This window comes from Barbatula barbatula (assembly GCF_947034865.1).
Source record: "Barbatula barbatula genome assembly, chromosome: 20".
Lineage (NCBI taxonomy): Eukaryota > Metazoa > Chordata > Actinopteri > Cypriniformes > Nemacheilidae > Barbatula > Barbatula barbatula.
Window position 1 is genome coordinate 18,592,239 of NC_136783.1, and position 12,938 is coordinate 18,605,176.

Here is a 12,938-nt window from a genome sequence, read left to right on the forward strand (position 1 = left end):
AAATAATGATAATATTATTGTACCATTTCAGTACTACTTGGTAAACTTCTAAGTATACGTTTAAGTATATTTTATATGTAGCGGTAAAGACAACTAAGATTACTGTATGCTTTTGTTTGTACTATACAAGTAAACAATAAAATTTTGTTGACACATTTTTTTATTGACGAAAGTACACTTTGAATAAATCTACTAGTTGAGTAGTTTTAATACTTATAGTGTTAAGTATAGTGTAAATTTTCTTTAAGCAAACTTTAAATATACAACTGATACTGTATTTTATACTTATAAATAAACTTGTTAATGCTTTATATAAAATATACTTTTATAATAATAAAATTTTTAACAGTATTTGAAGTAGATTTGAAGTATTGAATAGTCTACTCAGTCAAGAGTATACTAGTGTACTTAGTCTATATTTAATACAAACATAGACCACGTCAAGAATCCTGAAGTGTTATTTTAAGCATATCTATAAGAAAATGTCTTGTTTTATATTTCTTATTTTTATTAATATACTAATAGCACACTTGACTACACTTATTTTTTGTAAGGGTGGTTTTAACGTTTTCTTACACATCATGAAGGTGTTTCTGCACCGATGGCAGATTTTCCGGTCTGACTGTTACGGTGTGCACGATTGTGAGCTCTCAGGTCTCCAGTCTTGAGATTAGATTACATTAAGAAGAGACACTTAAATCAAAGCACCCTGGTCCTTATAAAAGCGTGCTTTCTTGATCTTACAGCCGATCCCTTTGCAACATTACACCGCATAATCTCTTTAAGGTATCGTTCAACGTAACCCCTCTCAAATACCACAACGATTATCGGGAAAGGCTATACGAATCAGACGTACTATTATACTTAACACTCAACACTACACTTAAGCAAGAAGGTGATGCTGGGAATAAGAGTTCTGTATTAACGGCCACGATCTAATCTCATTGATCTGCACAGACGCTTCTGCTCCGACGATCTGAGGAAGGTGAAGATGAGGAGGGGGAGAGGATGAGCGAGGTGCAGGACGGACGGACAGACAGACAGAAAGAGAGAGAGCGGCAGTGTGTCTTTGGGTCAAGCGTACCGATGGCCAGCTGTGGCAGCGTGCAGCCCAGCCGTTCAGCGATTGCCTGCAGCTCTTTCAGCTTCGCCTGCTGGCGTCGGCCCTCCTCGCTCAAGATCTTGTCCTTCAACCACTGGTAGCCCTGTTAACAACACAGCACACCTGCTCAAAAACAGGAGCCCGCGCCCACAGCGGTGCACAAACACATACACGACACGGAAACACACGGCACAAGAGCTCGGACGTGTGACACCCGGAAGCACCTGTGTGGGGGCGAGGGCCTGTTTTTAAACACGTGACTCTGTCCACCCGACCTTACACACACGCAAAAACATTTGATGCTGATTGGATAAGTTAACGTGTTATTGTTGTTTGCTCGAAAATCGTATCCAAAAACGTATAAAACATTATTACAAGCTTAACGTGCGGTAAATCGAGTCAATTCTGTCAATGTTTTGGATACTTTAACTCAATACATTTTTAAGGACGCATTTTAAAACAAACAATTTGATTTCAAGTTTACCGAAAATTTAGATTGAACAATAAATGTTTGTGTGTGTGCGACAGTTGTAGGTCCATCATTAGTAAACATTCATAACAGTGGAAAAGGACCTGTATGTCTGGTGATCTAAACGCTCACGGGTCTCTAAACCACGGGACCCATCACCGCTCAGACCACCAGCACGGCTCTGTTATAGTCAAGTGTCAATCCACACGCACGTTACACAGAGGTAACAAGAGGTCAGGAACACCGACAGCATGACACAAGACTACAGGAGGAAGAGGATGATGGATCACCACAACACCAAAGGGAGCGAAACATGCTACTACGCCAACACACAGCTCGTAGTGTGCACTCATGTAAGGGTTTCAGTGCGCAAGTCATGATGGATACGACAAGTGTCAATCCTCCTCACGAATTCACACAACAACAACGAAAAGAAACGCATGTTGAAGATCAGGCGTGTGGATTCATGCCATCAAAAACAACACACATCTACGGGAGAACACCCAAAGCTAGAACCTGGAAGACACGGAACACATTCACATTAGAACACCAGAGACACGAAGGGAACCACATATGAGGAAGAGCAGGAAGAGAAGCGACAGAGAGGATCGTGGGGAATGAGGTACCTTCAGCGAGGCGCGGGAGTACGGCGGGACCCCGCTGTCGTATTTCCCTGAGATGATTCCACAGGCCAGCGGTGACCAAGTCATCGCACCGACACCTGAGGACAGGTCGGTGTCACGTATGTGTCAGAAGATACGTTTGGCTGAACGATGGGTAAATAAAGATGGAAGAGTCGCTCACCGATCTTATGGAAGAGCTCGGGCAGTTGGACCTCCACTTTCTCTCTCTGAAACATGTGATATTCTGACTGTTCGCAGATCGGGGGAATCTGGTTAAACTGGCGGGCCACTGAATATGCTTCCTGCGAAACAAAAGAGAGAAAGATCTTTAAAAGGAATATTTACTGTACGATGTACGATAAAGGTACTTTTACACAGCAAAGATATACTAGATACTAAAAAACTTAAAAAGGCTTATTTTATAGATTTCTCAAAATGAGAAAAGGTTTGCTATGATTACACAACCAGTGTCGTGTCCCTGTTCACACACGGATCTGAGAAAAAAACTAAAAACACTGTACTATGCATGTCAGGTTGGTGACATCACTTTGTAAAGAAGCGCAACAAGAAACAATATGGATTCTTCAACAGAGCGCTCTAAACACTCAATGCACATGATGTCATTTGTTTAGTTCACACGGACACAATAACCCAATCTTGATATGAATAAAATCTTGTACTTTGAAACGAAGGTTTGAGTTTTCAGGCCCTCATAACTGTTAAACTTTTTATTTAATATGTTTGTTGTTGATTTGTGCTACAAGAACAGACTGATCCTGACGAAGTTTGAAAATGAATTTAATTTGAATATAAACTAGAATTTATGTTATAAATAACTGATTCAATTTAGTTTTTATCGCATAAGCAAAACAAATAACAGAAACAAGTCCATTCCGTCACAGTTGTCTAGGTCAGTGGAAAACTGCATCGTAAAAAATCTTTGATACGGAAAGCCCTGGACTTTCATTTTAAACGGACTTTGAGGAAACAAAAATGCTTCTTTAACGTTGAAAAACATCCCTGCAAAGCTATCGTATAAAAGATCTCTTCGACAAGCACAACATGGACAAATAAGTGATGAACATAAACTAAAGTTCAGTGTTCTTTAACATTTCATTCGTGACGGTGAAACAGTTTTCCTAGCTCAGAATAAACACTGCTGTTTTACATCTTCCGTCCACTCTGGGTTTACAGCTTCACTGACAGCACCTATTTAAACACAGGCATCTTTGGATTCATCCTGTGATTTGTTGCTCAAAAATGAACGTTCAGGAACTAACGTGTGAATGATGGATATGTTGATTATAGAGGACCCGTACAAGAAGAAACACTGTCTGTGACTTACCATTATTTCCATAGGACTCCAGCGTGATGTGCCCCAGTACATGGCCATTCCCTGATTGATCACATGGGTCATCGCTCGCACCGTCTCTGCCAATCATATTTAACACATCATAGTGCCAATAGAACGTGACAGGTAAGGCAAGACAAAACAAGCTAGATGAATGCAGGGAAGGGACGTTTACACGATAAATAGCTTCCGAAATGAGCAGAGGAAGTTTAATCGATAGATGTGACACAAAACAAACCATTGCCTTCCAATCAATATGAATCTCAGCTCGAAAACAAAGTCTCACATGATGGGGGGACGCTAAGGAGCCATCGCTAATAAACAGGCTTGTCAAAACATGCGTTTTAAGAATTAGAGTCATTTTCTATGTTTGCTGAGACAGAGAGAGAGAGAGAATTGAAGGGATGTGCTTTGTAATGGCGGAAAGAGCAGATGGGTACGGGCCCCCGAGCTGTTTTTGTTTCAACTATTGAACGGTGTGAACTTTCTAAAGGGCAGATAGACTAATAAAAGAAGATCGAAGAACGTTTCCACCCTGATGTTTAAAGAGCAGTAACCCCCTAACTCAAAAACCTCTCTCAAGATTTAATTCCCGCTTGCGGCCAGAGGAAAAGATCTTGTTACTAAAGTTCGAAAAGTTACCAACTCAGTAGCAGGCGTCATTTGTTGAAATAAAGTCTTATGTCAGCCTGAGTAAACAATAACGACAGTTTCATTGTGGGTAAACTTCACACTTACCTTCCATGGGTGTGTTGGGGTCTGGTCTGTTTGCAAACACTACATCCACATATTCTAACTGCAATCTCTCCAATGATGCCTTTAAACCTAAATGTCATTTAGTACACGTTTACACACATACAATGACTCCAAAAACATCTAAACTTGATCTGTGGGATTTTAAAAACCGAACCAGTCTGAATAAAGAGCTAGGCTCTGTTTCACTTTTCTCAAAGGACTCACTGTCATCATGTTGTTCAAAACAACTTTTCTTAGGAACACAAAAGAAGATATTTTGAGGAAAAAATTTTGTGTTCATACAATGGAAGTCAAAATATTTTCTTTTGCGTTCAGCAGAAGAAAGAAAGTCACACAGGGTCGGAATAACATGAGGGTGAACAAAACCTTTTTGGGTGAACAATCCCTTAACATCAAGTAATGTGCTAAACGTGACTCATTTTCTTGCTTGCTTATGCAGTTGTGCGGTGGTTCGGTTCGCTCACCTTCTATGATGTGTTTTCTAGAAAGTCCTCTCTCTGTCTCTGCTCTAAAACAAAGCAAAAACATATTTTTACACTTTAGAAAAACTTGAAAACAAAATGATGACCTTATAGATTTTAGGCTCAGACAGACCGAGAGAAAGGCGTTTTTTATCTTAAAAATATACATACTTTCCACCCCAAAAGATTTTTGTTGTAATGACAAAACTGGAGCGTCTGCAATAAAGAAAAGACATTCATTTCAAATCAGGTCAGACATTAGGGAACAGCTTTTAAAACACGATTACAAAGTTTCAAAATAATTACCATAGAATAACAGCTTGTGGACAGTATTTTTATTTCAAAGAAACGAACGCACACACAAACAGGACTGAAAAAGACGTGCGCTCTCCAGAGGTGAGGGCTTGTGTACCCTGATATTGATGCACTTTGACTAGTGGGATGACTAAGCAGCACACACACAGACGCACACGCTTGTTCAGATCTCCTGTGGAGAGCTCAGTTACTTTACATGTCATTATCCGGGCACATCGAGAGGCGACCCGGCTCTGAATTAAAGCAACTTAACAAGAGCTTTCATTAAACATGTCACGTTTTTTACACACAAAAAGGCATCAACCTCACCATACATGCACACATGCCCCCGTTTCATATTTCAATATCTAGATGAGACATCTACGACAAGCCCCAGCATCAATATTTGATATTTTGCCGTCTGGTGTGCAGTGGCACAATGGCAATGATCTCGCATGGGTTACCGGGCCGAGATAAGAGAGAGCGGAGGGGAAATGAAAAGCTGCAGACGGTAATGAACACACCTCCATCCTTTCTTCTTGATGATGTTGCCGAGCACCAGCTCCGCCCTGTGACAGAAAACAGATGCTTATCGTGCTAATCCCTCATCTTATTGACATCTACAGCTGACACGAATGCCAACCGACGGAGCATGTTCAAGCACAATAAAGTATATAACATAAAAACAAAATTGTGACTCGAGCACCTTGAATTTATTTTTTCAAATTCGAGATTTTAATGGCACAGAGCCTTCACATACCGTAAAAACTGTGATTGTTCAATTTACATGTCAGTCAGACAGTTTCCCTCCAAGTAGGAGGTTCTTAGTCTGAATGCAGGACCTTTTACATTGACAGAAATTAAGCCACCACCTCGCATTTAAAAAACAACATTTACTGAGAAAGAAGGCAAACGTTTCGAGCTGCGAGGATGTGAATGAATGATAAAAAGACCTGTGCAACTCTAATGGTCCTGAGTGTTTTCATGGGCAGGCGGGTGTCAGTAACAGTCTGGAGACTAAAAGGCTCTCCGGCAGACATTAGTGGTGCTGATGGTGATAATTGGGTCCAGCGAGGATACGGTGAAGACTCCCGGTGAGCGAGATCTACCCGAGGCTCTGCAGCAGTCAATTCAATAAACCGCTGTGCTGAAATTCAGCTCGAGCAGTTAAGGCTCCACAACACCACAAATCCCACCCACTACTGTTACTATCAATTAAATTGATTTAACATTCAAAAAACGAAACAAAATAGATCATGTATGCCTACATGGAGTGACCACCTTTTCCTTTTTATCAAATAAACGCCAGAAAATACTAGATGCTAACAGCCCTTGGTTTAATGAGAGGTCCATCTTATAAACTTTAAAGGATGTCTTAGGCATTTGTGTTAGCGTGTCAAACCTAGACAGACGTTTTTAGTTTTTTCGCTTAAGTGTGTGAGGGAGAGAAACGCAGAACGAGCGGTGACAGGAGTTGACCCGTATGCTCGCGTACCTTTGTTTCTCTGCAAGGCACAAAAATGCTTATGCTCGCAAAAACAACGTGTATTTACGCAGGGGTGTTTGTCTTGTTACGGCCCACTGGCTTCAGCAGCGGCGCATGGCATTGATCGCAGCATTAGATTCCGCTGGATAAATAAAACAGACCTTCCCACTCATCTCACCTCTATCGCTGCCAACATCCCATGATGCCCACATCCAGCTCTGAGCTAACGACAGACCGCTATCTTCACTTAATTTACACAGTTTATTTATGAAACATCATGCGTCAGGCGACTTAAATTACAATCTCAAATGGACACACAGTCCTGCAGGGAACAACATGTGAGATTATTCACAGATGTATTAATGTCACAAAGCAAATCTTTTTAAATGCACATCTTCGCACATGACTGTATGAAACGATAGGTTTTACAGGCCAAACAAGGAGAATGTAAAAAAAGGATGTTCCCTTTGTCAAGGTCCATCTGATGCAATTATTTTAAGGGATTTTTAGGTCATTTTACCCATCTCATACTATAACGCATACCTCTAAGCAACAGTTACGATTAAAGGATAAAGAAAAGAGGATATTTATGGCATGTTTCCAAGTCATAATTTGTCATTTTGCATATCGCAACAAACATCGCACCGCAGGCTTTATACCGAGGTTTTATCGTACGGTGAGATTTTGATATGGTTACCTCCCTATCAGACACACATGTACAATATTCCCGTGGTAGTTAAAACTGAACCCTTGAACAATACAGACATGTTGGCATTGAGTCTTTGTGACAAGTTCAACACAAGTTTCCATGTTAGACCGAGAACGCTTTTGCTCTATGAGGCCTGAATCAGCTGCCATATCAATTTTAAGTCACCTTTTGAAACGACCTTATGCTTAAAACAGCTAAAACAGATGAATGCTACATTTTCAGAAAGAAAAACATTGTGTGGTGCTTATTTGTGCTAGATTCAGGCACATGATGCTGGGATGTTGTGGGTAGTTGAATTACTAGGTAAGTGGTTGATTCACTGTTAAAATTATGTGATCAGTAAGTCATGAAAAGACATTTTTTTTGTTTATAGTACTTTAACCCATCAACAGTTCTAACTTATTTTTTTATTTTCAAATGTAAGTTAATATGATTTGTGGAGCCAATTTTTTTATACTTCAAAAGTTAAAGCAACCAGGACTTTTCTTTACAGCATCCTGGTCATGAATCTTAATGCATATCGTCGCTGTACTTCTGAAACCTCAGATATTTTTCAGGAAACAGAAAACACACTGCACTTCTTCGACAAGCACTTTATATTAGCAAAACCCAGTGACAAACATAAAGGGTGACTAATAATAATGATTTCATTCATGAATTATGGAGACACACGGTGTCAGAAGTGATATGTAGTATGTAGGCCTACAATACAGCATGTGTAAGTGTTAAACTGATGTTTGTTAGCAAGCACTATTAATAATTAAACCATCTTCCAATATTTACATTATTTATCTAACAGTGCAACAAAATAAAATGAGCATATTTCGACACATGGCCATGCTACGGCTGTATTTTGATGGGGTGGGATACGTGCTCATTTTGGCTCACTCACTTTCCCGCAGCGTAGACCTCGGCCGTGTCGAACAGATTGATCCCGTTCTCGTACGCCAGAGTCATCAGCTGCTCAGCCATCTGTCACAGAAAGAGGAGGGGACTTTCATTCAAGGTCTATTCAATTATTAAAACGTGTACTGTACATTGTTCTGCTCTACACGTCACGTCACCTCTATGTTAGGCTAACTTTATAATGAAAACCTGGATTCTGCTCCATCCTGGTATGATCCTTTTTCTCTTTGAATATCATTTTTCATTTGGTAAATATGACATTACAGAAAAAGAATACGCAAGCTAACATCACACCTCATCTGGGATCTGTCCTCCAAACGTCACCCATGTTCCTGTGAGAAGATACAGAAAAGATTTCAATGATTATCAGTTCTCTACCAACAGCCCTGTTGACTAGACTAGAGTCTTAAAATATGCAGAGAACACAGATAACGTTTAAATGCTTGCTGAAGAGATCAGAAGACATGATCTTGTTCTTGATCTATGTGCCGTCAAAACAATCTTCCCTTGTATTAGAAAGCACTACAGCTGTTTATTATACTCACCTAGTCCAAGGCACGAGACTCTCAGGCCAGACTTCCCCAAGTTTCTACAAAAAGAAAAAGAAATAAATTATAGACAATAACTAATAGGTTTACCCTGCTTTCTCAATATGTCCAATCATTCATTAACGCGATTCTAAGACCCAGTATGCAGTTTGTGTATAAGCGTGTGTTTGTGTGTGCCTGGGATTAGGGATGATGTAACAAACTATCTGTGTGTGTAGAAGTAATGCATGTGCCTCTGTTTCTGTGTGGGTGTCCATGTTGGATTTAAAGGGGTTTGCAACGGTGTTAAACGTCTAAAAACGTCAAAAACGAGTTGGAGGTATGACGTAGCATTTCTGTGCTCGATACACTCCCCCAGTGTTCGTATAGGTTTCTTAAACTTTTCTTAGTCCCTTATAGGGCAATTTTCCCAGAAAAGGCGAAAGAAATAGCCTGCCCACGCATCAACCGACGAGCGATAGGAAGATCCGCTTACCATCGAGATTGGCTGTGCTGCGTCAGGATTGGCTGCGCTGTGGACCTGCAGCTAGTTAATCTTACGATAGCGAGAGAAGTGAGGTGTGTTTGTTTGTTCACAGCATTTCAGTGAGGAATGTTATATAAATGGTGGATATAATGCTGGATTTGAAGATCGTTTGAAACTGATAGATGGAGCGGTCTCAGAGCTAAAAGACGAAACGGAGTCATATGTCTGTGTTTTGTTGACAATGGGTGCGCACATGCTTTTGTTCTGCCCCTCCGCACGCATCGTATGTTTTCAGAAATAATCGTACTTAATTAACCTTTTATGTTTTACTTATAGTCAATGTTTTCTTGTACAGCTGCTTTGTAACACTGAAAATTGTAAAAAGCGCTATAAAAATAAAGCTGACTTGACAAGTATATATTTAGTGCCTGATGGAAAAAAATGCACTAAATTGACAGGTTTTAAAATGTTCATTGCAAAAGTATGTAGAATTGTACTGATGTGACTAAAGATATATATATTTTTATCGACTCACCACTCACTTGCGGTTTTTGTGTTTAAACTCACCCCAACAAACAAACAAAAAACTAATTCTGTCATAATTTATTCACCTCAATGTGGTTCAAAACCTGTATATGTCTCTTTCTGCTGTAAAACACAGAATTCTGAAAAATGTCTCAGTGGTTTGTGTCCATTCAACGAAAGTCAATGTGTTCCAGTATTGTTTGGTTACCAACATTCTTGAAAATATCTTCTTGTGTTCTGCAGAAGAAAGAAAGTCAAACAGGTTTAAAATGACACTAATAAATTATTAAAGAATTTCAATTTTTGGTGAACAATCCCTTTGAATATAATGGCGTTTCTGCACATGAATCATTTAACAAAAGTTCATCTAAACCTTACAGCATGTTATTCTCATGAAACAAACAACATGCTACTGATAAACCTCAAGGCTGTTTGTAATTCATTCATCATCCACGTCCTTGATGATAAGTACAGTAAAATCAGAGATATGGAGATTGGGAAAGGCTTTCCACGGTTTGTGTTTTGTGACATCAAAAAGATCCTCAACATGATACGTACAAATGAAACCATGAGATACTCAACACTACTGCTGTGTACATGTAATATAATGTATGACTGTGGATGTGTAAATGTGTAAAGGCTGTTTAAATAAACTTTTTGCAGGCGCTCGCTCTAAAGTAAAAGTACGAGTAAAAGATAAAATAATCTGGTATATTAAACTTTTTATTGTGCTACTGTTACTTGTTTCCTTCTTGTCTGTGTTGTGTTGAATATTTCATGAGTTGGAGATAAATACTTCATGAATGGATTGTGGCCCAGACTCTGGCTGAACTGGACCCAGGTGCAAAGCTGCAGTTTGGGTTAGACAGGAGTCACCGGAGAGCAAGCCAGAGGCCAATAATGTAGTTCGGGTCTTTTAGCCAGGTTAATGATATGCAGAAAACACGGACAGTCGGCTTTGCTTACAAAGCACTCTGTAATGAGTCAGGTAGGAAAGCAAAGTTCTTTCCGACCCTTACAGTTCACATCGATTTGCTTTGGGAGTTCGAAATATTGCATCAGGATTGACAAACACAATAACAGCTGAGGAGTAAAGAAATACAAATGACAATTTTCCTATAAATAAAATAGTACAATGATTTACTAATTGGATCCTTATCTAAGAATTTGTTCTTGAAACACAAACAATGATATTTTTAGCCATCAAATGTTTTTTGAGAACAAGTTCATTTTAAAGGGACAGTTCACCCAAAAATGAAAATTCTGTCATCGTTTACTCACGCTCAGATTGTTCCAAACCTGTACAAATGTCTTTGTTCTGATGAACACAAAGGAAGCTATTTGGAAGAATGTCGGTAACCAAACAGATCTCATTCCCATTGACTCCCATAGTATGTATTTTCCCTAATATGGCAATAAATGGGGGACGAGATCTGTTTGGTTAGTAGTTTTGAGGTAAACTATCCCTTTAACTTCACAGAAAAAGATCTTGTGTGTGTTCCACCTAAGAAACATAATATTGCAAGTTTGGAACAACACAATGACAGCATTTTCTTTTTTGTGAACTATCTTTAACATTTACATGCAACTTTAACATTTATTTTACAACTTACATTGCATTGTACAATAATTGTTTTTGTTTCTGCCATGCTCTAACTGCTGAGCCACAGGAAAACTTTTAAGGCAAAGTATTGCATAAAGCATCTTTTAAGTATACAAGGGTGTTGGGTCGCAAAGCTGAAGGTTTGTTCTGTACCATCGCTTTTCAGATACAAAGCTGTAATGAGGTCATGGTAGAATTGAAGGAATTAACCAATAACATCTTCCAGATTAAAAACACGCAGTGTGAAATATGTTAAAATACAGTATGTGTGTGCGATTCTTTAAAACGCACACAATTCTCTGATGGTTGCCTCGTGCGGATTTGTTCTGTGAAATAAGTGTTTATGTAAGAGCGATTCAGAGTGTGAGCCTGCCACCTACACCCTGTTCTAAAAGCAGAAGCTTTACCTGAGAAGAGCTTGTGATCCAGTCAGAGAAGTTCCATCTCCATCCCACATCATTCTCTCTTCTCCACCAACACCACTCCTTTCCCACAACCTCCACACACATACACAAACACGCAATCTGAGGAACGGCTCACGTTACCGACCTCAGGGTTCATAGATGTAAATTGCCAAACCAAATCACAGACGGTATAAGTCAATCCTATCGGACTGTTCAGTAGATACAGTTCACGTGCAGCACAAAAGGACAAACCCTCGGTTAGATTTATTCAACTGACTTAAAGAAAAAATGAAGACTAGAAAAAAAGAAAAATGAAAGAAAAAATGAAGACTAGTCCAGAGTTAAACCAGAGCTATGCTACAAGCCCCAGAAATAAAATATGATCCAACCACAGTTCTTCACTTTTTATACCGAACAATTAAGACAGAATCTCCAAAAACCAGAGAGCCAACAACATAAACAGCATTTTAAAGTATATATCTGCAGGCCTTACTGACACAAAGATTGTTCTGGAAAAAAAAACAACAAAGTAAAAGAAACAACAAGAATACACCATGTGACATGTAAGAATTTAAAGGCACTTTCATTCAATTAGCAAACATTTATTATTTTCTGGGTGTGCTGGCTTTCAAATAATTCAGATTTCTCTCTCTGAATGGCAGCAAACTACTAAAGCAATTTCTAGGCACGCAGATACAATCAACACAATACAAATTAGTGCGAAATGAATGAATGCGTCAATTTCTACCCTGCCAGAATGAATAAATCTATTTCTAGAACACAATACCACAACATTCTGCTTCCAGTGAATATAGATGTTTCTATACGTGAGGCTTAATTAAACCCTATCAGCAGCGCACAGATGAGAGAACACACATCCATTGTCAGGTCTCATTCCAGAAAAAAACATTTGTTATCAGTGTGCACACGCTTTTAAAAGAAACGCATGCGTGAGATGGAGCGTTTATTGCGGCATTGTGTTTCTCTTTGTAAATGGTTTTGTTTGCTTCTGACGAACATTTATCAAGCGTTATTTCGCGTGCATATGTGATTCTGTACTGAAGGTGGTATCAGTTATAGTGAGATCAGTAGTGCAATAAAATCTCTCTACAAGCCCACGTTCTGTGGCATCATTTCTCTCTCTATCCAGTACTTACAAATGCATTTATCTCAGAACTTACAATTATGTAGCAATTTCTGTGCATGTGATTTAAGTCAATGGCAGATCATACTCA

At 39.2% G+C, this 12,938-nt stretch overlaps 1 protein-coding gene across 3 annotated transcripts in view; it reads right to left on the bottom strand.

Annotated features, from left to right (window-relative positions):
* The window catches only part of kcnab2a (potassium voltage-gated channel subfamily A regulatory beta subunit 2a), a gene marked incomplete at its 5' end in the record, with an annotated part of 70,433 nt that overhangs the window by 6,654 nt on the left and 50,841 nt on the right, over positions 1-12,938 (bottom strand). For all 3 annotated transcript variants that reach the window (XM_079482656.1, XM_079482654.1, XM_079482655.1), the window contains 11 exons: positions 1,085-1,205; positions 2,198-2,292; positions 2,376-2,496; positions 3,540-3,625; positions 4,284-4,370; positions 4,766-4,809; positions 4,934-4,978; positions 5,581-5,625; positions 8,144-8,223; positions 8,452-8,489; positions 8,703-8,746. In XM_079482656.1, coding sequence (XP_079338782.1) covers positions 1,085-1,205; positions 2,198-2,292; positions 2,376-2,496; positions 3,540-3,625; positions 4,284-4,370; positions 4,766-4,809; positions 4,934-4,978; positions 5,581-5,625; positions 8,144-8,223; positions 8,452-8,489; positions 8,703-8,746 — 806 coding nt within the window. The remainder of the gene's footprint in view (positions 1-1,084; positions 1,206-2,197; positions 2,293-2,375; positions 2,497-3,539; positions 3,626-4,283; positions 4,371-4,765; positions 4,810-4,933; positions 4,979-5,580; positions 5,626-8,143; positions 8,224-8,451; positions 8,490-8,702; positions 8,747-12,938) is intronic.